This window comes from Lampetra fluviatilis, chromosome 8 (assembly GCF_964198595.1).
Source record: "Lampetra fluviatilis chromosome 8, kcLamFluv1.1, whole genome shotgun sequence".
In the NCBI taxonomy this organism is placed as follows: domain Eukaryota; kingdom Metazoa; phylum Chordata; class Hyperoartia; order Petromyzontiformes; family Petromyzontidae; genus Lampetra; species Lampetra fluviatilis.
This window is the reverse complement of record NC_136282.1, coordinates 10,197,887-10,223,712: the sequence shown is the minus strand read 5'-3', so window position 1 is coordinate 10,223,712 and position 25,826 is coordinate 10,197,887. Positions and strand designations below refer to the sequence as shown.

At 41.5% G+C, this 25,826-nt stretch overlaps 1 protein-coding gene across 1 annotated transcript in view; it reads right to left on the bottom strand.

Moving 5' to 3' along the window:
- Positions 1-25,069, bottom strand: part of WDR77 (WD repeat domain 77) — a 57,208-nt gene extending 32,139 nt beyond the window's left edge. Inside the window, exons 1-5 of the mRNA XM_078859091.1 lie at positions 24,958-25,069; positions 24,685-24,818; positions 14,747-14,935; positions 5,826-5,961; positions 787-836 (exon numbers count right to left, since the gene is read on the bottom strand). Coding sequence (XP_078715217.1) covers positions 787-836; positions 5,826-5,961; positions 14,747-14,935; positions 24,685-24,811 — 502 coding nt within the window. The 5' untranslated portion in view covers positions 24,812-24,818; positions 24,958-25,069. The remainder of the gene's footprint in view (positions 1-786; positions 837-5,825; positions 5,962-14,746; positions 14,936-24,684; positions 24,819-24,957) is intronic.
- Positions 25,070-25,826: the final 757 nt, after the last annotated feature.

Below are 25,826 nucleotides of genomic sequence, written 5' to 3'. Positions count from 1 at the left end.
CCACAACCTCCTGTATACCATATGAAGTAGTTAACATCTTGCCACCACTTTCAGACAATGACTCATCACCTGTGGTTCGTAATTTGAAGTGTAAAAATCTTTTGTGGGATACAAGCTAAAGAAGCAATTAAAAAAGACCTTTAAGAATACACGGACCCAAGGTGGTATTAGTCACTGCTTAATTAATTACCTTAATCTGTTTTCAATTAATCAAGCATGATTATTTACATTACAAAGTGCACTGAACACACTTGCATATATAGGCACTCAGGCACATGCAGTGTTTAAATCAATCGCATGGGCACAAAAGACAAAGTTCCCCTGTATAGCATAACAGCATTGGGGCAAAAATCTATTAGTGCACCCAAGGCTGGAAAAGAGCACACGGGGGAGGGGATGATGGTGCGGCCAGCTACAAGGCCAGTCCTGCCATTGCCTCCTCAGTGCTGATGTTCACTCACTGCAACGAGTACTTCTGTAACGCTGATCTGACCAAGTAGAGGTCCAGAACCGGTTCAGATATCGCTTGCCACCGATGTTAGTCTTGGCCAAGAAACAAAACCTCAGGTCGCGCAATGCGCTAACCACTGCGCCCCTGCCGCGCAACACGCACTCGCGAGCACCCACGCTTACTTGGCATGCCAGACAATGTGTCCCCTTATCTGTAGGTGGAAAGCATTGCATATGGTGTGGGTGGAACAGAAATTAATTTTTAGACCGCGCTTGTCAATTTGTCATTTTTAAACGCTCTTGAAAAAAAGCCAACTATTAACATAAGTGACTTACCACGATATGACGACACCACTTTGAGCTCTGCCAGGTCCCACACCTTCACACTAGGGCACACGTCACAGTTGGAATGTTAAAGACAGCGCGAGTACTCAACCTGTCAAACCGAGGCAGATGGTAGTGTTACCCGCTGCTATATCCTTTTATTTTTAAACACATTAATCAAGCTTGAAATATCGCAGAGTACAGGACAATGACATAGATAGCGCTGATTTTGTCTGGCTGATGTAGAAGTAAATTCGTGGATGGATAAAGTTTGCAATACAGCATTGACGAAATGATTGTCGAAATAACAATAAAACCTATTTGACCTTCGCTAGATATTTTATATTAATATCTGACACTCTTTAAATAGGAGTGTTGCGGGGGTGTAATGATTCGCACCCTGGACTGGCAATCCAGAGGCTGCTGGTTCGATTTCACGCCATGGCAGTTGAAACAATGGGCACATTCATTAAACGTCATACTCGAAACGTCGTACTCGAATTGTAAATGTTGTGGGTTTACTCTCCAACACACCGGTGTGCTGTACTAGTATGCTGGGAGATGCCATGCCGGGAGATGGAATCGAACCAGGAGTGGTCTAGATTGCAAGTCGAGTGTGTAAAAAAATCACACTGGTAGCATTGTCCATCCATTGAAAAAAGTAAGTTCAAATCACTTCTGGTGCTCGTTGCTCCCTGCTAACAGCTCTTAACATGCATCTCAAGAACAGGGACATCGCGTATTCTGTATGACAAGGATAAGTTGCTCAAAACACTGAAGGGATGCCGTCAATCCCATGTTTTTCTTAAAAACCAGTGGGTACATTTTTCAAAATTGAACCACACAAATCTAACTGCAAAAACATCTCACAATTCAATCTGTAACAGCCGAGTATCCCAACACCTGAAGATTAATTTGACACGTGTCAGTTTCATCGATTTACAGCAGGCAAAAGGATATGTGCATGCACTCGCTCCCAGATTAAAAATTCAATGTCATATCCACAAAAGAAGACTATTTCACATACCTATGAATGTTTTACACGTTAATATCAGGATACAGCTCTCCTATGGCCTAGTCTAAAATATATTATATGCTTTTATTACAGGATGACTCAACCCTGCCTTGAGTACAAAAACATTGAAACTTAGGGGTGCCATGGTGGCAACAAGTTAACTCCCTTGCCTGGTATGGAGGAGGTATTTAATTAATTAAGCAGGTAGTAAGATCACCTTGGGTCTGTGTATTTTAAAAGGTATTTTTTTTAATTGATTCATTCGTTTTTATCCCAAAAGAGCTCTTTAAAATACAAATGACGAACCACATGTGATGTGAATCATTGTCTGCAAGTGGTGGCAAGATGTTAACTACCTCAACTGGTATACAGGAGGTTTTGGGTTCGATCCTGGCCCTGACGCTTGGATATTTGGAGTCTGCATGTACTCCTTGTGGCCACATAGATTTTTGTCCGGGTCCTCCAGTTTTTCTTCCACATTTATAATCATGCGTTTAGAACATTTGGCTGCTATAAATTTCCACATTGAGCTATCATTTGTGGCCAGGTTGCTTCTGAAAAAGAACTACATAGCTCAGTTGGGCCTTACCTGGTAAAATAGAAAATGGTTTCGTTAGTTGTTTTGTCCTTTATACATTTTAATATGAACCAAATCTTGGGAGATTACATTACAGCGCTGATACTTATCAACGATCCTGCTATATTAACATCATACATACACCTCTTTTTAAAAAAAATGTACATTAAAAACTGCATGGTACAATATTGTTGGTCAGTGCACCAGATTCCTCAAACAACTAGAGACGTGGATTTTAAGACTTGTGAGTGTTCATTTCAAATATCCACATCACCAACTTTTGAACCCTATAACGAATGTCACAAGCACAGCATTATTTATTTGCCAACAAACTAATCATGTGGTAGAGTTTAAAATAATCCAATTCTATGAAAATAAAGAATGTGAAATTACTCTTGTAGAACAAATTTTATGTAAAAGACATTTTGCCACAAGCTAAATAAAATCCATTTCACCAGCTAATCTTACGAGCCGTAAAAATAAATTGACTTGTTCATTTTTTTTTCAAATGTTCAACTCAACATTTAAGTTTCTGTGGAACTGCCCTGTAAAAAAAGTATTAAAATAAAGACACTTTCCGTGAGAACAATGTATTTTATATTTTCAAGTAAAAATCTTATTTCTGACATTATAAATGCACTTCCTGAATGATAACTTTACTGTTGTTTCCATTATAGTAGGCAACAATATTATATTTAATGTTTCTATTTGCAAAATCTCAACCCATGCATAATATCAATAATAACTCCACCACCGTACACAATACAGAGAAAACATCTGGGTTTTATTAAAAAAAATATGCCAACCCCGTGGGATTTCCAAAATTACAAATCATCCACCTCGGTAGACAGCACAATCACAATTTTAGGGGCTTGCTGATTTAACCTGGAAAGTTAAAGGCCTGGTGTCTGCAGTTTGGTCTCCTACCCCGGGTGTTGTGGCCCCTAGCAGTGTATGAGGTTCCAATCTCAACAGTGGAGAACATGGAAAGAGGAGTCACGAGCTACTTAAAGAAGTGGCTCGGAGTTCCACGATGCCTTACCACCTCTATGGAGATGGTGTCCTCAAGCTGCCCCTCACCAGTCTAACCGAGGAATTCAAGTGTGCAAAAACCAGGCTCCAGATGACACTGAATGAATCTCGAGACCCAGTGGTGAGCAACAACGCGCCGACCTTGGCAACTGGGCGCAAATGGAGGCCAGGAAAAGCAGTCCAGGAGGCAACAGCAGCCCTCAGACATGCTGACATTGTGGGTCATGTTCAGCAAGGGAGAGGAGGCCTTGGTCTAACTAGCCGTGCTGCTTGGAGTAAGGCCACTGCACCAGAGCGGCGGAAGATGGTAGTGCAGGAAGTACGCCATCAGGAGGAGGCTGCAAGGTGGGCCAAGGCAGTCTCTCTTGCCAAACAGGGACAGTGGACTCGATGGGACAGTGTGGAGAAAAGGAAGATCAGCTGGAAGGATCTGTGGGCCATAGAAGCGAGGCGGTTGAGCTTTTCCATCAGAGCAACATATGACGTCCTTCCAACACCAGTTAATCTTCACCAATGGTATGGTGAAGATCCGGACTGTGCCCTCTGTTCCATGCCAGCCAACCTCAGGCACATTCTCACAGGGTGTAAAACAAGCCTCACCCAAGGACGCTACACTTGGCGTCACAACCAAGTCCTTAAAAACCTTGCGTCCGCCCTGGAGGACAAGCGAGCTGCCACCAACTCCCTACCACCCCCAGCAGCATCACACCCCTTACGGACGACCTTTGTCCGCGAAGGGGCTAAACCACCGAAGAGCGGCTCTACACCAATAGAGCGAGACCAGCTGCGCTTGGCCCGCGACTGGAAAATGCTAGCTGACATTGGCCGGCAACTTGTGTTTCCTCCGGAGATCGCAACCACCACCCTAAGACTTCACCTGAGGACGGCTGCTTGCGTTGTGGCCGAAACGTCGTGAGAATTATTTTATTATGTTTTATTTTTATTATTTTATTACTTCCCTTCTACGTGACTTTACCGAAAGAACCAAGAAGATGAATTCCTGCAGTCACGAAAGCTATAAATCTAAATTTAATTTATTTTAGTTAAAAAATTCAAATAAATTAAATCACGATGTTTCGGGCGCAACACACTTAAGCGTTGTGCTTTCGCTAAGTTGTCCCCACCTGAAGAAGGATGCTTGTGTTGCGCCCGAAACGTCGTGATTTAATTTATTTAAATGTTTTACATACGTGACTTTACCGAAAAAACCAAAGAGTATGAATCCTTGCAGTCACGAAAACTTCTAATCTAGAATGTATTTATTTTAGCCTTCAGGAGTGTGTGTCGGCAATAGGCCATCGAGGGTCTGTGTCGAGGGAATGAGAGGAGAGCCATAATGCAGGGCCCAATCAGATCTCCAGAGATGAGAGAGCAGACCGCGGAGTAGTAGAGGCTGACAAGGTCTGGAGAGCAATGACAAGAATGGGGGCTCATGCTCTGTTGTGTTACCAGCCTCTGCTGTAATGTACAACTGTCTTGGACTGATGAGGTCGTGGTAAGGCAAAAACTTTCTACAATAAAATATATATATATACTCTCTGATTGTGTATAGAGGATGGTTTGATGAAGGACATTACAGGAGGAAGAATGGAAGTGAAAATAATCTGAGGAAGGAAAAGGACTGGGATGCAGGAGGAGCTAAAGGGTCAACTGTGGAAATGAGCACAACAAATGGATGGGGAAAGTGGAATCCCTAAGAAGAGGGTATTGTGTAGGGGTGATGAGGGCGAGAGAAACAACACCCTCCACCCTGAGCATAACCTGTGTAAAACATCATTCCTCCTGTGAAAAGAACAAGTCTTGTCGATTATTTCCGTCATTAATAAATGATTTGCATGTTCGGTTTTTTTTCTCCTGCATGTTATTGGGGGTTGGGTGATTAAACTCCCTCAATTCTTAAACCTGCAGTCGTGTGAGATTGCGCTGACCACACAGTTAGATAAACCAACCACATTAAAAAAAAATTATATTCCATTTGTGACACACGTAGGTTTATTCTTTTTTTAGATTTTGATGAAGGAATTATTTTGAATGACATTTTTTTTCAAGGTCTCTAGTTCATTATTGTTTTTATAAACTGTGAAGCACAAGAGATCACTGGCAAACTACCAGACATCACCTATTGAAGTGTGTGGTCTTCATATTGTCTTGCTCCTACATATTTTGACAACTATTTGATACAGCATTCTGTTACTCAGGTCGCAGCAACATAATTGTAGCTCACATCTTCATTTAAAAGTGCTCAAGATTACAATCAGAGACAATTTCACAAACGGGTTACTCTTCACATCATTGCACAAGGGTAACAACTGCTTTTAATCCCCAAGCATAGATTTGTGTACAAATAACGATCATCAAAGGCTGCATATTTTCTGTCACCGCTGTGTCTGAATGCCTGAAACCTTGTCGCTTGGGACACAAACACACCTGCGGTCCAGGCTGCCAGACACAACCCTTGACCCCGACGTGCTGATTCGGGTGACAATGTCATTGTGCTCGTAGCGGCAGTGTCGGCTGCAAAGGTAAGCCTCGTTCTCTGCCAGCTCCCACAGCTCCAGTGCGCCTGGCACAAAGACACACACAGAGGCCAAGTGAACATCCGCAATCAGGCCCCGCAGGAGATTCTTTTGAATTCCGATGGGATTTATAGTAAGGGGAGTCTGACAAGACAAATGCTGCCACCTCGAGGAAAAGTTTTTTTTTAAGTACCACATGGCGCAACTGACATATCAATATATACCAAAAGCTTAAGAAGAGAGTCAACCCTCAAGATTTGCTTTGGATGAAGGAGACGTAGTATTGGGAAATGGAAGTAGTGCCAATTCATGCCTAGCCCACCTGAAGCTTGAACTCAAGATCTCATTAAGGACCTCTTCAGTACAAAGGCTTGGTTGGGCATTAGCTCACTAAGCTGTGCAAGCCACATTTAATAGAGTGCTATATATGGACCACGTTACTCAATGTTCTTCATTTTTGTGGCCAGGAACTCGAATACAAAGACAGCAATTGCCAGTGGCTGAAGGGTTCGGACAAGAAAACCACAAACATCCTCCTGAGTGAATCAGTACAGGGGGTATTGTCAACAGAGTACTAAAGGTGGATATTTCATAGCAGATGCAATGAAATGCGATACATACACCAAACCTTAAAATAGTTATAATGAGGCACGAGCTTAATCGGTAGTGTGCAACTTAGTTGCTAAATTGCGAGTGAAAATTAGCACGAAACTGTTTCCCGACAATTGCAGCAATTGAAAATAGCAGGGCTACAAGCAGGGCACCTTATTGGAATTAGACATTTCAACATCATTGCATCTACAATTAAAACATGACAAGGATAGGATAACACACACTTTCTTAGGAGCAACCTTGTTTTCAAAACAATATAAAGAAATGCCATACAATCTACAGCACTTGAATTCTACACAGTTGTTTTCACAAGTATTCAGACAAGTACATTGCCTCAAGACAAATGCAAATGTGGTGAACCCGAAAACTGTTTGCATTCAATTCTCTCAATGGACTGGTGATTTATTTTGGGAAAACACAAATTAAAAGTGGAGCTTGGAAGAGTTTTAAAATTAGCTCGCTCGGTCTATTTAAGAGTGAATATATCGCATTTTCACAGACCAGATATATACTACTCAGAGAAATAAAACTATAATAGCAATCCATTGCATAGTATTTTGATTTAAACATATTCTTAGTGAACTTTTTTAGTTGCCAAAGCCTAATCAAACAGACAAGGTAACAGAAAAAGTAATTAAAACATGCACAAAAGCATGGCAATTTGAGCCACCATAAATATTAGACAAATGTGGCATAATCTGTCAAAAATGATAACTAAATTATAAGGCTGGCTGGTGTTATCTTTTAAAAACATCGATAAATTATAGCTGAAGTAGATGCTATACAAAGTCCAATCATGATACAATTTATACTCATATGTGGCTTTAGTTTAAAAGACAATTACATGCCCCATTGAAATAATCCAAAGATTCACACACATTACCAAAACAAAGCAAGGTAATTCTTGCAGTGTCAAATTCTATTAACACAATGTAAATCCTGAGACACATCCAGAGACAATGCTATTGTATGGTTGTGGCTAAAAGTAACATTTCCCGACAAGCTACAATCTAGTAACAAGCTCTGTGTTCTTTATAAGTGAGTGTTGTGAGGAGGGTAAGAGCAAGTGTTCTTGGCTTGCAATCTATATTGGGAGAAGGCTATTCCATCTCGGAATGGCATCTGCAATAAAACCATTAAAATAGAGCCCTCCCCTGCCTGTACAATCATGAACACGGCGCTTTAGCACGGCTTTAATAGGGACAGAGCCAGACCAGCTTGCAACACCACATGCATACTTTCCACATGGGCAGAATTAATAAAGAACGTACGTAGATACATTTTCACCTCGTCAGTTTGCAGAACCATAATGAAAACATATGTGCATGTGGAGAAAAACAAATCTAAAAATGTTGACACACAGTCAAAACTCCTCATGAGGGTTGAAACATAGGATGCTATGGACAGATCCTCATTTAAAATTACCCATTTTACTCCACTCATGTGTATGCCTGATTTTCCAAAACAAGTGATGGGAGTGGCAGCCAAGGAAAGAAACAAGCCACTAAGGACGTATATCAAAGAGGAGTGTGGCGGTGCTAGGTGTATTCATAATATAGGTTTTTGGGTCAGATCGCGTTATTTATAAATGTGTCGTAACCCTCCACCACCCGACACGGCCAAACAGTAAAAAATGTCACGCTTTTTTTTTTTCAAAGTACAAAATAATTCACTTCTTTAGCCCACCGGTGTGCTGAAGAGAGAATCAACAGCATTTTAAAATTTGAGTACGACGTTTCGCTGATAATTACAATCAGCTTCATCGGGCAAGAATGGTGAAGCTCTCCTGTTGCTTCCGGTCTTAAATAGAGCAGCAGCAGGGTGACGTTATCATTTAATTCAATTCAATCTGGTGCAGTGATTCGAGGCAAAGAGGGGGAGGGTATTGTAATTATATAGATTGGTAATCATTCAATTGTTATTCATTGGTATTTGTTTCCCTTATAAGGAATTGTAATTGTATTTATTTACCTATATTATGAATAATATTGGTCGTGAAAGCCTACGTGTTAAATTGCTAGGTGTATTGTTTGTCACAGGACCGACAGCGATGCCGACGAAATGAGGCCTTCGTCCATTCGTGGATTGATAACAGTTGCTTATGATCTGCGTTTCTTTTCAGATATGATGAGTTAACCACAATTTTTCAGTTATTCTACTTATCCACACAAAGCAATGGATAATTTAATAAATCTGCTTCCACCTCTGGGTTATTCACCTTATATGAATCTCAGCGCTGATAATAGTGTAGTGAGACACTAATACTAGGAGGCACTCTATTTATTATAGGCTTCACAGGTACAAGGAGTAACTACACTATGGTCGTGACAGCTAACAGGCTGCCTGACCAACAACGTCGAAGAGGTGAAAACGGTGACGAAGATTCCACTCCAAACAGGGTTCCCCTTTTATCCACCCAGCGTGGCCTCGCTCCGCCTTCGGCCACGCCCCCTTCGGCCACGCCCCCCTTCGGCCACGCCCCCTTTCAGCCACGCCCCCTTTCAGCCACGCCCCCCTTCGAGACCGTACTAGAAGGTTCCCGGGCTTTACCTCACGTGCCCCCTCTATCACCTTTGCCCCACATCCCTTTCTCCGCTTATCACATGACCTGCTGGCAGACAGGGCTGCTACAACAGCAGATTCTCTGCCAGCAACCAGCGCTACGCGCCAGTGATCCATTCCATGTCACTACAATAGGATGAATTGCGCACTTCCAAAAAATCACTTCCAGGTCGGGTTTAAAGCATTGATCGCAGAAAATGTGGGAAAATGCACGGGACTTCTGGGTTACCATTCTTATATTCTCATCCACGTAAAAGTGTGGATATTAGGAAGAAAAGATGTGGATAACAGGAAGGTCTGTGAATAGCTTGGGGGACATGGTTATAATTGGAAAGACAGGTAAAAGGAAGAAGGATGAGGCTTTGTTCGTATTACTTTAAAAAACTATGACAGAGTAAACATTCTCAGACGTTTCTTATTATTCATAATCTGCTAAATAAAGCACTGTAACCACTGAAAGCTCTTCATGGATTTGCTTTGCAAATTATCATAGAATTCCACTAATTATCGAAGCTCCTTCAAGGTAAAAAGGCCTCGCGTCACAACTGGTTTTCTTTATAATAAAAGCTATTTTAATGAGGTATAGGTCAATGAAAAGCCATGCTTGACATTCCTTTGCGTTTAAAAGATAAGTGGAAAGATGTCTTCACCAACTTAAAATTGGATGCAACACACGAGCTTGCGTTTGTTACGCATGGAAACCATGCGTCTCCTTTCATACACCCATTATTCTTGTTACATCTCCTTAGTTTGTAACACATCAACAAAAAGTAAAGTAAATGAAAGGGCGTATATTTTTGTGCAATGAGAACATAGGCAGGCTGAAACATAATAAAGCCCCCAACGAGTCGGTGAGATTTTCTGATTATGTTCTGTCCTTAAATCTTACTTTTTTGCATATCGAGTATTAAGGTGGAATCATACGGTTCCTGAAATTTTTGTTGTTGCAACTTGCTGACCCCCCCCCACAAGACATCCTAGATTCCTCCAAGATAAATAAACATTATAATTCTACTCTTACGTTTTTCGGTAAAGTCACATAGGTAAAAAAAATAATAATAAAATAATAGAAATAATAATTGAAATAAAATAATAAATCACGACGTTTCGGAGGCAACACAAGTCTCCGTCATCAGGTGGGACCGTCACAGCTAGATTTACTGTATCAAGTACTGTCTCACAGCTAGATTTACTGTCTCAAGTACTGTCTCACTTGAGACAGTACATCTAGCTGTGACGGTCCCACCTGATGATGGAGACTTGTGTTGCCTCCGAAACGTCGTGATTTATTATTTTATTTCTATTTTATTTTTTACCTACGTGACTTTACCGAAAAACCTAAGAGTATGAATCATTGCAGTCACGAAAGCTTCAAATCTAGAATTAAATTCTAATTCTAAATCACAACCAAGTGCTCGACACCCATTTGGTTTAGTCATTTATAACAATCAGCTATGCTCTAACCACTGATGGCTTAAGTTCACTTCAAGTCATAGCTATCCAAAATTATCTTGTGATACAACAATCAATCTAACTACTCCACATACACTGATCTCACTTCTCTATTTTCATGGTGGACCTCCTCTCGATCATCCTCTCAGGCTGTCGTGCCATTATTCTAAGTTTAAAATTTCAGCTTCTATACTTTTGCAGCATCTAAGACCAACTCAATTGTAGGTTTTACATGAAAATCCTTTCCTCGGGATGAAGATCGAACAAGCGGCTAATTCTACCAAGGTACGAGCACACGTTCTGCTTGTGTCACGGTGGCAAGATGTTAACTATCTGGCCCGATATGCAGGTCGTGGGTTCAAACCCGACCCTGATGCCTGTATATTTGGAGTTTGCATGTTCTACCCGTGTTCGCGTGGATTTTTCTACGGGTTCTCCTGTTTTTCCCTCCACATTTAGAAACATTAGTTTAGAGTATTTGGCTGCTGCAAAACGCACCATTATAGCCAACTGGAAAGAGCATCCACCCCCAACACTGCAGGAATGGGCCAATAAATTGTCAAACACTGCCGCTCTAGAGCATCTAAGTGCAAAACTAAGGGGCAGGGAGGAAGTTTAACCCCTAAACATGGAACCCCTTCACTACCTCTCGTTCCGTTGGCAACAATTCTTAAAAGCATTCATGAGGGCATTTAGGCACTCCCTGCTTTCCCCCACCTCCCTTTTTAATTATTCTTCTTCTATAGGGGTGGCAGAGCTTAGGAAGACACCAGGGTTATAGAGTTTATTGAAACATGCGGTTTAGACAGGTTCTCATTGCACTGCAATCCATAATGTGTTTGTACTGATGTCTACACCATTTCAAATCCTCTGTGTCTACCTGAATCGTTTTGTTAATAAAATGCTTTTGCTAAAAAAATTTGTATTTGACTGGTATACATTTCCACATAAGCCACTTCATTTGGCTATTATTTGTGGTTATCATTTTACCAGGTAAGCGGGCATTACCTGTAAAAATAAAAATATTTTAGTTACGTTTTTCAGAATATTCACATACAACATTCAAACCTTATTCAGTATTTTAACCACATTCATTATGCATCGGTTATTCCTAACCCAGACATCTGCCTTTCATTCCACCTCCAGAATGTCCATCCAGATTTGTTGTTATCACTGTTAGACCTTGCCATACTGCAAGAGTTGAAGGGGCACAGTCAACCGATGTTCATTTTTGGATTTTTTAAAAAGGATAAAATGAACATCGTGGATGGCTTCCATCCGACGTGAAATGAGCACATTGCAACAAATGCACCTGGGGAGATTTTTGTACAAGCGAATTAATTCCCGTGAGAATAAGGAAACTGAGCGAAGAACTTCAAAAAAATGTTGCAAAGTTAGGTTGTACAACACCAGAAATTTTAGGGCTTTTATTTTTCAATGTTGCAATATGGTTTTCGTAGAGCAAATACAGGAAATGTATTGTGTTTTCAAGGAAATATATTTTAAAAAATCTATTAATAAAACAATATTTTGGCTTTGCAAATTGCGCACATTTAATCTTCTTTAATTTATTTGGCCTCCGTTTTATGGAGGAAATTTTTAAATAGTAGAGCAGATTATCATCGAAGAGCGCCACATTTAAGGAATGTGTTTTGCCATATCAAATGTAATATTGCAAAGAAATGTGTGGTGCTTAGAATTCCATGCAACCACCATTGTTGGGAAAAGGCAGTAGTTTCAATGCTTTTTAAAAATACCCTGTTTAAATGTACGTAGAATATATATTGGTATTCTGCTGCTGCTGCTGCAAGAAATCACATCTTATACAGGCAAGCTAATCCTAATATTCCCTAAATACTAGACTTTATTGACAATAGCTTCATCTCAGTTGGCAGTTCATAACAAAGCTGACAATTCTAAACAGCAGATTCACCAACTCAGGTATAAAAAACTTTTTTTTGTCACTTTTTTTTACATCTCAATACTACTGTGAACTAAAAGCTTGCATTTATTTATACAAATAAGTGAATTACAAGATAACAATTTTTTTTTATTTTAGCAGGTATGGCCCACTGAGCCGTATAGCTCTTTTCAGACGCAACCTGGCCACAAATGATGACTCAACCAAGTGGCTTATCATAGACTCGGATAAAAATCCACACGACCATGGGGAGAACATACAAACTCCAAATATACAGGCGTTAGTGTTGGGATCGAACCCACGACCTCCTGTACACCAAACCAGATCGTTAACATCTCGCCCTGGCAGTATCCCTTACATTTGTCCACACGTGTTATTACATTTTCACCTACCAACTTTCTCTTTTAATGGCCATCTATTTTGTTCCTTCGCTGCTCCACATAATCCACTGTCAGGTTAATTAAAGTCAAGCTGTAATTAAAAGAAAACAGAATTCAGCTTCAGCACCTTAATCGACTTTTCTGTGGCAGTACACACACACACAAAAGACAGAACTGATGCCACAGCAACTGTTCTGACCTGCCAGTGCCCATTTGGACTCCTTTAACTTGGCCAGCAAATTACTTTCCCAGACACAACTGCAGCCTCTTCTGCTGTACATGATAAATCACCTGCACTTTTATATCAAGATACCAGCTTCTTTTTCCATTACACTTGCTCTTTACCCATGCACATGCCATTTGTATCTCTAAGCTTAGATTGGAAAAGATTAGTGTTCTTGATTTTTGTCTCGAATAAAAAAAATACAATTTGATGTACATTAAATTGTATTTTTTCAGTGTAACTTTATCTTTTAGCAAAGTAAGATTTTTTTAATTGTGAAATACTTCATATTCTTTTGTTAGGCCTGCCGTGAATGGATTGACAATGCCAAATATTTGTGTATAACAAATCATGTTATTTGCTGATTAAATAAAACGCAAATTTATATTCACATCACATTCCCCACTGTCTGCATCCTGGCAGCAAAGAGACCTGCCAAAGAATGTTTGACTATATGTACTGCTCTGCACCTGTTTCCAGATTAAAACCATTTACACATTTTTTTCTATTTAATACTCAAACCATTTCATCCCATATGTTGGCATTTATTCCAAGAGAATATTTAAATTGAACATCTCTTTTGTGTTTTCAAAACCAGTGTTAAGACTATCTTGATTACGAGACTCAGGAGAAACATGTAAGCGCATGTAACGCACATTATTAAATGTTTGCCAATTCTGAAAATACCAGCACAGCAATAGTAAATCACATTTGGATTCGAATTTCTAAAGCAAACAAAGCAGCATAACAATATTAAACATGCATAAAAATGTTTGCAATTCTTGAGTACAAAAATGTGATGTCCAAAAGACGTAACTATGCAGAAACAGTGACAATTTCGTTGGATTTCATGCCAATATCCAATTTAGGATTCTTCAAATTGCAATGCACGACGTGCAAAGGATTTTTTTTTATTCCAAACCTATCCTTTCTCATGGTTAAAATGGTAATTTAAATTAAGCAGAGCACTTGCTAAATTCAAATTGTTCCAAAGTTGCAAATTACATGTAAGCCAAGAATATATGCATCCAATTTTCACTTAAACTATCAGGACTGTGATCCAATTGACTGCGTGTACCAAATGTTTTCACTTGGCACGTTATTTTCCAGAGATATTCATTATACTTGTTATTTTTTTTACTTCATGATATTAATTTCACACCTGCCAACCAAGAGAATCAATTCCATTTTCTTATTTTTACAAACATATGGCTAACCAATATTGTAGCACCAATTCCAAAAATGCATATCTAATATTGCATCTGTTTAAATTATGTCAACATAAAATGCGCCTGTAACCTCGTTTACAGAAACCCTAATTAATAGGTTAAGTAAAGGTGCAGCCCTGAAATTGCTTCCTTGTACCACTGCTTGCAAAGCAGCCTCAACCACAGGGAGCTATATAAAGCCCATCTAGAGGATATTTGGCCTACTCATTAATACTGCTGGTTGGAGAGAGGCAAGGGAGTTAAGAAAATTGGCTATTGTTTCCATTGACATGTGGGGAGAGATCGAGCTGGCCAAGCATGCAAATGGACAGGAAATACGCCGCATTTGCCATCACTGTGATAAACGAGCACATTCAAGGCAAGAAATATAAAGCTGCTGCCCAAATTCCCTTACACTATCTGTAGTTGTATATTTTACAAAAACACGTGGGGACCGTTCCCGTCACTTCTTACCAGAATCCGAGGCCACAAGGATGCCCCTGTCGCCGACCCAGAGAGCATCGACAACACCTGCCTCCGTCTGCACTCCTGCACTGCAGAAGCCCTCCTCGGGTGCTTTGGAAGGGTCCTTGTAGAACCAGATGGATCCCATCCAGTAGCGGCCCGTTAGACTGGAGGCAGCGAGCAACATAGCACCATCATCTGTACACACCACGCACACATCCCCCACAGGGTGATTTTTTAATATTGCGCACATTGCATTACTACGCATTACAGTACACACTTTGGTTATGATAGGGCTTGGATTGTGTTCTTGTGAAATACGTAAGGTTGAACCGTTTAACGTTTCAGATTGTTTGGTGCGCACGACCACCGATATGCCTGTTAGTGTTGTCCAGTCAATGTCACTGTCCTTCAATACAGTATATCTCCAACAAATGCCTTGGTGTAGGCTGCAAACAGATATTTGCCTTCAGACTGCTTGTTAAATTAGTGTAGAGTTTTGCCATGTACACTGGTGTACAGTTTGCGGATCTCCACCTGGAAGGCAATTTGCCACTCTACACTCAGAAGCGAAGCAGAGTTGAGGCTGAATGTGTATCCGCCATGTATAAAACAGGTGTTGTTGGCTGTTGCGGGGCTTTGTTGTCAGCAGAGGGCCGTGCAGAAAAATCCATCGTTTCACTGTACTATGCTCCAACGTCTATGCCCTTCCTGCCTTCACCAACTAGCTTCACCAGTGTAATTGCATTGGAAAATAACCACCACAAACTGCAGTGTGGGGAGGCCCTCATCCACGAGTGGATCAAAAGCTAAAATGAAGATTCATGGCAAGCACAGTGGAAAGGTATACTTTTAAAAACAGTTTATTCTGTCCATAATACAGTTTTTTTGTGTTAGATCGTGTAAATATATAAATGTGTCGTTAAGTGCAACAATTAATTGCACTTGCGGGAAATCCTATGTTGGGCAAACTGGAATAATGATCAGTACGAGACAAAAAGAACAAAGAAACAGTAAATATTCCCAAATGCAAATGTCAGCAATAGCAGAACACGCGTGCCAACAAGGACACTCAATTGATTTTGATAATGTTGAAGTTCTGTGCAAAACTAGTTACTACTAGCCAAAACAAATTAGAAAATATATCTAAATTGAGAGAAATAAAAATAATTGTAACCGTTCAGATAGCTACAGACTTAGTGCTGTTTGGAAGCGAATCATCAATAACACATTATTTAAATCCATGCCTATACAGGTCACCATGCTTCAATCGGGATTACCGTTGGTACGGCTATTTTAGTACATACAATCGACAGGAAGTTCAAGAACAATGGGCTCGCATAATGTGCATGCATAATGTTAGTTGATTATAATATGAATAACCCAAACGGCGATGAATATCCATAGTCATTAATATCCATTAATTATTCCCTCCTGCCACTTCGCGCAAAAAGAGTGCACAAGTGTTGTCATCACATCTACACGTCTATTTAAGGAACGAAACAGGTGGACTTCTCCACAAATCTGGCTGTCCCCTGATGAAGCTAGTTGTAATTACTGGCGAAACATCGTACTCAGATTGTAAATGTTGTGGCTTGGCTCTCCACCACACCGGTGTGCTGTACTAGTGACGAATTGCCATGTTCTGTTTACGTGACAAACCTTACTAGTTGGCTGTGTCGGGTGGTGGCGGGTTTAACGACACATTTACATATTTACGCGATCTAACCCAAAAAAAACTGTATTATGGATGCTTGCGTGTTAAACTGCTTATTCTGTACTGGAGAGCAGTGGTGCAGTGGTTAGCGAACTGTGCTGTGCAACTTGCAATCGGAGCTCAATTCCCATCCATGGTTAACTGATGAACCTGATCCTGGTTCTCCCCCCCCCCCATTACCACCAGCTTCACCAGCTCACTGACCAGGGCGAAGTATGGTCAAAAAACATCAATGACGAACACGGTGCGACTAGGGAGTCGATTGACAAAATGCTGTAATTGTTTCCATGCATATTTGAATACAAATTACAATACACAGAATGGGAAAAAAAACAGAAACAAAATGCATTTTTTGTTCACTGGGGCACCCCATTTGTATTTGTTGACATTTCAGGAAGACCTAAGGGGGTTTCCAAAATATATACGAGGCTTGCACAAGGAAATTGAACATTGCACTGTAAATACTCCATTTGTGCATCTACACGAAGATATGCGTGATTCCACGTGTGTCACCTATTTCATCACTTTCATGGAGAGGCATGACAAGTTTTAAGGCATCCACTACCCGTGGCAATAAATCTTGCTTTGCAGTATGCCCAGTGTTAGTTTGCAACAGACGCCAGTCCCTCAGGTCATTAATTATTTTGTATGAAAGAAACCTTGCAAAACATCAAAACTCAAATCGCTGCACATGCAAATAACTTAATGCATCACGTTTGACAGTTTGTGAGCAACACGAAAAACATGTTCCCGATTTGCTGTGCTTTGACTAGGAGTTTTGCGCCACCTAGTGGCAGGATTTGTTGATTACACGTGACAAATGAAATTGTCTATTTGTCTCGTTTCTATTAATCACACGCTGTTGTGAAGCATTATGGGTAATATGAAGGAAAAAATAACTGCTCCCATTCAGCTCCCAACATAACTATTCATACATGGGTGGTTAAAGTCATTCCCAGCCTTTTGCTTCCAAAAAGTGTTTTAATTCTAGGATTGCTGCGGCTCAACTATTTTTCAAATCTCCATCGACAGCACTTCTAACACCGATGCACAAGTGCCTGAATTCCCACAGCTTAGAAGGAAGTGTCTCTCCGCTTGTGTATGTATTTGAGTATGTGGATTTTTATCCCGGTCCTTCGGATTTTCCCTCCACATTTACAAATATGCGAGTATTTGGCTGCTATAAAAATGTCCACATGATAGGCCACTTCGTTGAGCTATCATTTGTGGCCAGGTTGCTTCTGAAAAAGAGCTATATAGCTCAGTGGGCCTTTCCCTGGTAAAAAAAATGTAAAAAATTAAGTACATCTGCCTACATTGTGGCTTTTCTAGATCTGTCAATAGGCAACGAACTCAAAAAGCATTTGTATTTTTATTTGAAGACCTCAATTGAAGTCTGGATGCAATTGCAACAATTAATCAATACGTTAAATTGTGACATGCACATGATGATATATAGGCAGACCTCGCTCAGCGCAACTCCGTAGAACGCTGATTTGTTATTGCACTCTTTGCCCTGGAGAACATTTTTACTAAAATAAGAAAATCAAAACATTTTAAAAGTGCTTACGAGCGAGAAAATGCCGCACTGGCCAAATAAACGTACCGTCCCCATCATTCGCTCAGCCAATGAGAGTGACGTACAACGAGCCAGATTCCACCCCATGCGATTAGATTATCACGATTTGTAGTCAGTAGTATACATTTATTCTATTTTTTTGATTATTATTTTTCATCCTTCATTCAATGTCAGAAAGGTGAGAACTCACGAGACCGGGATAGAGTCTCAGGCTCCATCTAAGATAGACCTCAAAGAGTTTAAATCTCATCACAGAAATTTAGCCTGAGGGCATCACTAAGATCATGGAGGTCCTGGAGTTCTTCGCTGAGAATGACCCAGATTGGGAGCGCAGCAACTCCTACAACCTTGTTGTAGGTGTACAGTAGAATGCACTCTGACAGTATAATACTTACCAATGTTCTATTTTATTTATTTACGAATTTTTAACACCTATATTATTAGTGATATTACCGATACCCCAATGAAGCACTCACATACAGCTCATACAAAATAAATGCTGTCGGCAACGCATCCCCAAATATACAATGGTAAAATGACCCCGTTTAGTGCTCATTCGATTAGCGCTCACTTCTCCAGGAATGCCATCTTGAGCGCGAAACAAGGTCTGCCTGTACTGATAAGATTAATTTCTGGGTTATGCCTCTAATCCATACATAAGTGCAGCTAACAGAGTCCATTTTTGCAATTTTTAGGTTATTCCCCTTATCTGCGCAAAGGAGCAAATGGGAAGGGTCCACTGATCGATTGCGGTACGTATATTGATAGGAGCAACGGATAACAGGACGGTGGATAAGAATAGTTGCAATATGCAGCAAAACTCCACTCATGCCAAGTGTCAGTTTGTCCCAGATGTGAATAGCCCTAGAATAATAGGATCCGCGAAATTCATTAGCGGGAGAATTATCCTAAAATTGTACTCAGGTACCAGAAACACAGTACACTATTTGTATTCACAAGGGTTGCAAGGCTTCCAGATTGTTAGAAAAGTACACCAACAATAAACCATCACCGTTTTATCAAAGCCCATCTGCCAAATTGCACTATCCAGTTACGTATTGCATATTTAGCAATCTGCAGTTACCTCATTAAAAACCAATTTGCCTCCAAAATAACTATCAAGGTGTTTTCAAGAGTGATTCGCCAGATCAGGAGTGATACGTCAATGCAAAATATATCCAAGGGACTTTTCCACTTCTCAGAACCTTAAAAAATGTTAAATGTGCAGCCCTGCAATTCCCTGCTCACACCACCGCTGATGGAATTGACTTCACTAGAGAGCCCTTCTCGTCCAGTATATTTGGCCTACTCTTTCACAGTGATTGACCGGCGGTGTCGGAAGACCGAACCGGTAACTTCTGGATTGCAAGTTCAGGGCGAGAACCATTACACCACGGCAGAAAAGTGCACAGTACATAATTCGAAATGGCGCTGCAAATGTGAAACAAGAAATAAGCAATGCACTAACATTATTACTGAACAATTGGCAACACATTGGATGCACTATTAGTGACTTGCAAATATACATTAAGAATGATTTCATGAGAAAACACGATATGTCATGACACTTTTTTACGACGTGCAAATACACTTTTCCCATCAACAAAAATGCAGTGTTCACGGCACAACATGAACAGACACACATGTTCATGGGAAGGAGCAAAAGTAATTTCTAATTTTGACTCATCGCACCGTTAATCAATTTGACAGGACAGTCAGTGGACGCCTACACTTCAGCCACATTATATATTTAGTGCCCCATTTGTTTCATTCCCAGCCTTTAAAGTTGAGCTTGTGAATGTAAAATTGGATAGCATGTCTGTTTTTTTCCAGAGAGGCTATTACTCATCGTTGGCACGTGATCCTCCAACTTTGGAGGATCGTGAGCAATTATTTAATTATATGAGAGAGCTTGTGCATACAATTAATGTAGGCGAGCATGTAAAAAGTTACAAACAACACAGCCAGGTTTAGATGATGTTCTAATAGGTAAGACAGTGGAATATCACGATGTTGACACAATCGGACTGGCACAAACACACGCACAGTAAAAACGTTGTGAATGATTCGGATACTGAAAAGTGTTTGTTAAATAACAATTCCTGTCCGTCCATATACTTAGTTTGACCCAAGCAATGCGATTATATATATAGTTATTGTTTTAAAAATTACAACGCAATTTCCAATTTTTCCTAAATAACAAGGTTTCAGGTCAGTTTTTATTGTCTGCGATGACGTGGATGGGAAACATTGACCAAGACAATGGAACAAAAAGCTGACAAGTGCATGAGGAAGCTTGCAGAGGAATATCCTTGGAATGATAGAGGAAGAAAGGGAAAAAATATTTGTAAAATTAAAAGACATTGGAATTGAATGTTAAGGAAAGTAAGTAGGTGTGGGCAGGACACATTTCCAGAAGGGATGATAGCTGATGGTTTGAGATTGACGACAAGAATGGCAATCAAAGGACGATGACGCCCAAGAGAATGCCCACCGCAAAGATAGTGATGATAAGCTCGTGTACAGGAGGTAGATGGATTGCTGCGCGTAATTGTACAATATCATTGCTATTATTAAGTCTTTGTTTGTGTTAAACCTGCAATTGAGGAATGCTTTGATATTGCCTGCTGGCTGACTTGCCCTTGAAAAAAACACTTTTAAGCACAAAGGGGCTTTACTTGGGAAATAAACTTCTGATTCCGATGGCTCAAGGAAGTCCTTCATCCAGCAGTGAACATAATGTGGCTGATTATTATGCCATTTACAACTTAACCCAAATCAAGTTTTATGCTCATGCCACACCTAAGTCACACGTGTGAGAATTATTTAACTTCCTGCGTGTTAAATTTTTATTTAAAGCTTTCGTGACTGCAGGTATTCATATTCTTCTACGTGACTTTACCAAAAGAACCAAGAATATGAATTCCTGTGTGTTGTGTATAAAGGGGTCACATGGCCCATGCAGCCACAAGTGACCACTTTTAGTGAGACGCATGGCTCTTTTTGGGAAGAAAGCAACGCGCTATTATCTGGGCTGCCATCGAACCAGCCGTGATATCATGGAATCTAATTTGGAGAGACAGGTGGTCAATGGCATCCCTAAGGCCAATTGTCGAGTCATGTTTTTTTGTAAAACAAGGAGGGAAATTACAAAAATAGATGTCATCTTTCGATGGCATGAGGCGACAAATGCATTCGTTAGTCATCGTTACGAAAAAAAATGGCTAGAGCTGCCATTTGGCTGTGGAGGCAAGTGGAGGGGGCGAAGGGGTGCAAGGACGAGAAGGGAGGGGGGCTTAAGGGCATTGATGGAGCTGCTTGCAGCTCTTGAACCAGTGGGATGAAAAGACAAACTGTGCTGGGCCTCAAACGAAACAGCCCGGTGCGACTCGGGTTGTGAGGTCTTCGTGGCCATTAAAACGCAACATTAGGCGCACATGTTCTAAATACCCAAACCCAAGGGAATTTAATCAACCCTAATTGCACAATCTGTTTACTTCATTGTTACGTTTTAAAATATGTATTTGCCAGTCTTGGCCAAAAATTACAAAGATCTGAGCATTGATAACCTGTGCGGGATGTTTTGAGCGACTGGTTTAGTAGTTTTGCAGTCACAGTTCATGTAAAAACGATGTTGGGAGTGTCATTGGATAGACAATGTCTAGGGCACAGCAATACGTTAAGTAGCCAATTGGCTCCCTTAAACAGAGAAATAACGGGCAATGTTGGTTATCACAAGGACCGTTTCAGGTGGTGATGGAGAAACCAACACGCACGCCAAATGGCATTTGTTTCAATATTAATGTTAGGCTGAGGCGACCGAGATGATGTCAGAGCCAAGACGAGATAACAATTAAATTGAGCATGCAATCCAAACCTGCTCCACTATCCGGGTTCATTGGAACCCATAGAAATTCAAAGATATCAAATAGCCCTCCTTGTAACCTTACAGGCCGCTCTCGAAAGTGCTGTTCGCACACCGATAAAAGGTCGGCACAGCGCATGAAGGGGTGGGTGGTCCGCACCACGCCCAGCAGCCTTTGTCTCCCTCATTGGTGATGCTTACACACTGCACCGGGTACGCATTTAAGGCCGAGTCGACCTAAGCGAGGACCAGAACCGGTTCAGATAATCGTCACCGGTGTGCGCTCATCGCTGCACTACAATGACCCGCGTATCCGCCCATAAGCACCGAATATGAGGGTCACTAATTATTATAAATTAGCTTGTTTGCCCGTCCTAAGACGGAAGCTGTAATATTTATGAAAAAATTGAGCAGAGTATAATTGTATCTTGTGTAAATTTAATGGCAGTGAATCTGGGACAAAACGAAGTGATAAAACACCTCACTTCATGTCACTGTAGCACTGTATATAACTGACCTTCAATTTGTTCAAATTCACTGATCTGATATTTATTCTATTCTGCTTTGGGTCGCTGGGGTTGAAATAAATTGGAATTCGATCAAATATATGGAAAATCACCGAGAAATGTCTATTTTACCATAATGTAAGTGCTGAGAAATTAATAAAGTCACCAAATCCACTTTGTTGCTGCGTATAATTATTTTTTGATTCGCTTTCAATAAAGAAACGTCAAACTTAAAGCGAATTTGCGAGAAAAAATGTATTTCCACTCGACCTTCTATTGCGGGAATGTAAAAATCAACCCGCTCATGAATATTAATGACGGGGGGGGGGGGTGCGGCATGTGGAGTGACGTCACGCGCGGGACACACAAACAGACATTCTTGGCTCATTGATTATTATAAATATGCGTGGTAACAGACGACACTCCCATATATTTATCTTTTTGTTGTAAATTTGATAGCTGATAGTTCCTACAGGCACTTGAAATGAACTTCATGTGCTGGTACTGGGCCGGGGGTCTGCAACCTGCAGCTCCGGAGCCGCATGCGGCTCTTCAAGAAGGACTGCTTCGCATCGCTGTCAACCCATGCGGTTTACCCGTATTCTTGTGCAGGGAAATTGAGTTTTCAGGTCCATGCGGCGTACAGCCGTTTCAATACTGGCAAAAAAACTAACTTTTGTCTATTTGTGTTTCTCCCTTGTGATGGGACTTTGTAGGATGAAGTTGAGATGTATAAGGGGCACGGGGTGACCAATAAGGTCTGAATTGGTCTCTAATAAGGTAGGCATTGATAAGGGGTTGACAGCTATGCAAATGCATTGCGGCTCTTGAAATATCAAGGGTGGAAAAAACCCAATTTCTTTTTTTTACAAATTTTATCGGGTTATTGGTTTTATATTTTTAAAAAAAGATTTTGTCCAAAGTCAAGTTGTCGTCAATCGGCGCCAAAGTCATCGTTTTCGCTGTCCTCTTCGATCATCTTAACCGCGCCGTCGAAGAAGGCGTGTGAATGTTGCTCTTGATGAAGACGAGCTTCTCCACCGACTTCACGCTCAGGCTGTTCCTCAGCTTGGAGTGAATGAAGGCCGTGGTAGAGAAGTTCCTCTCGGATGCGGCACTGGACGTAGCGATGCTGAACAGCTTGACGGCGATCTTTTGCAGCTCAGGCCACTCACTGCCATCGGACAGCCAATACTCCATCAGCGTCTTGCGACCTTTGACCATCATCTTGTAGCGGAACGTGTTGTTTGTCTTCTCTTTGGTGGGGGCTATACGTATAGGGATTAACAGGCAATAAAACCGAATAAAACTGGATTTTTGGCCATCTGAGATGATCGGGTTTTTTATTAAAACCATGAAAAACCGGTGTAAAAACCCCAATGCTGCCAGCCTTGTGAAATATTGATTAAGTTTTTTTTTACCGTATTGAAAATAAATGGCTCTTCTTGTTATTTTGGTTGTCGACCTCCAACCCCCCCGTGCTAGTTGGACCGGACCATCTCCATATATATAAAAGGCAAAGTTGTGAATGTGTGTCTGTTCAAATTGTTTAGCGTACTTCCCGACTTGCAATTTGCCATGTGGGTACTTTCCAGACTGTACACCATGCAAAAATCATAAAAATACACTTTTGGTTTTTTTGGTGGTGGGGGGAGCTCAATAATGCTTATATTTCTTGCATGGCAAGTGAGCTGTGACGTCACATCTGTCACGTGACCCGCGCACGTGGAAGCGTCACGCATTGTAGTGTGGTGGGTAGCGCGCCGCGCTACGAACCCGGCGACCCGAGTTCGATTCCGGCTCACCGCCACCACCGGTGACGATTATTTGAACTGGTCCTGGGCCTCCCCTAGGTCGACTCAGCCTCAAACGAGTAACTGGTGTAGTGTGTGAACATCGCCACTGGGAAGACAAAGGCGGCCGGGCGTAGTGAATCCAAGTCCCGGGCGAAGCCGAGTAATACAGCTCGTCTTATATAAGACAAAAGATCCCCCCCCCCCCCGTATAGCCTTACAGACTGTTGGTGGCAAGTGCTGTCAGCGAGTCGCAACTACAAAGGCCGGCACTGTGGCACACGAGGGGTGGTGGGGGGGGCAGCAACCACGCTCGGCCGCCTTTGTCTCCCCAGCGGCGATGTTTTTACACACCGCATCAGGATACTCGTTTTTAAAGGCCGAGCCGACCTAGGGGGAGGCCCTGGACCGGTCCGGATAATCGCACGCACGCAACGCAACGCACGCACGCACTGCTAAGTAGTACTACGAAGTATCACCGCTGTACCTTTCCTGTACTGCAGCGCGTCCAGGCTTCTCTCCATGCATGCCGGGGCGTTGGGAGGGATGTTCCACGCGTTGTTGGTCGTCGTCGTGGTGGTGGTTGTGGACGCGGGCTTCGCGGGCTCGGCCATGGTCGCGCTGCAGTATAAAGACAAAGATCCCCCGTGTAGCCTTAACCAGACTGTAGGGGCGAGTACTGTCAGCGAGTGGCACCCACGAAGGCCGGCAGGGTACACGCGGGACGAGCACAAGACAAAGATCCCCCGTGTAGCCTTACCAGACTGTAGGGGCGAGTGCTGTCGGCGAGAAGTACCCACGAAGACCGACGCGGTACACGAGGAGGTACCACGCACACACGTGTTGGGCTGCTGCTGCTGCTCCGACGACTTGGGACCACGTGCTCCTCGTGACGTCACGCGAAGGGATGTCTGGCGGCCATCTTGCGTAGGGAAGTAAAAGTTTGAATCTCTCTCTACGCTAGAGGAATGCGATGAGCTCCAAAGCTCGTTTTTATTTGTTTTACAAACGTCCAGTTAGGGGGCTGGTTAGAAAGTTACAACAGCAAGCAATATGTAAAAAACTGATGGGGGTGCAAAGTACTGTTTACGAAATGTAATCGAGTCACTCTAAATAAAATTGTAATGGAAATTAGGCGGCCATCTTACGTAGGGAAGTCGATTTTTTTTATTCCTCTACGCTCGAGGAATCCGATGAGCTACAAAGCTCTTTCATAAATGTTCAGTCCGGGGTGGTCAGAAAAGTAACACCAGCAACCAATACGAAACCCGATGGGAGTGCAAAGTGCCATATTGGAAGGATAAGCGTGCCACCATAAATAAACAAGGTATATAAGTACAAATTGAGTTGAGTAAATCACCTGCTTGTGATGTTGGTGCTTTGTTGGCAGTCGTGCACAAAACACAATTAACAACAACAAAACTCAACACGCCATTCATACATTTAGTTTGTGTGTAATAGACGACGTTTCAGGCAATGGCCCATCTTCATGTACCTATTAAGGGATATAGCCCTTCATGTATTTATATTTTTATGCTGAGTGTCTACCGTTGCTGTGTCATGTACAGCGCTTTGAGACCCTTGATGAAAAGCGCGATATAAATGTAAATGATATAAATGTAATTAATG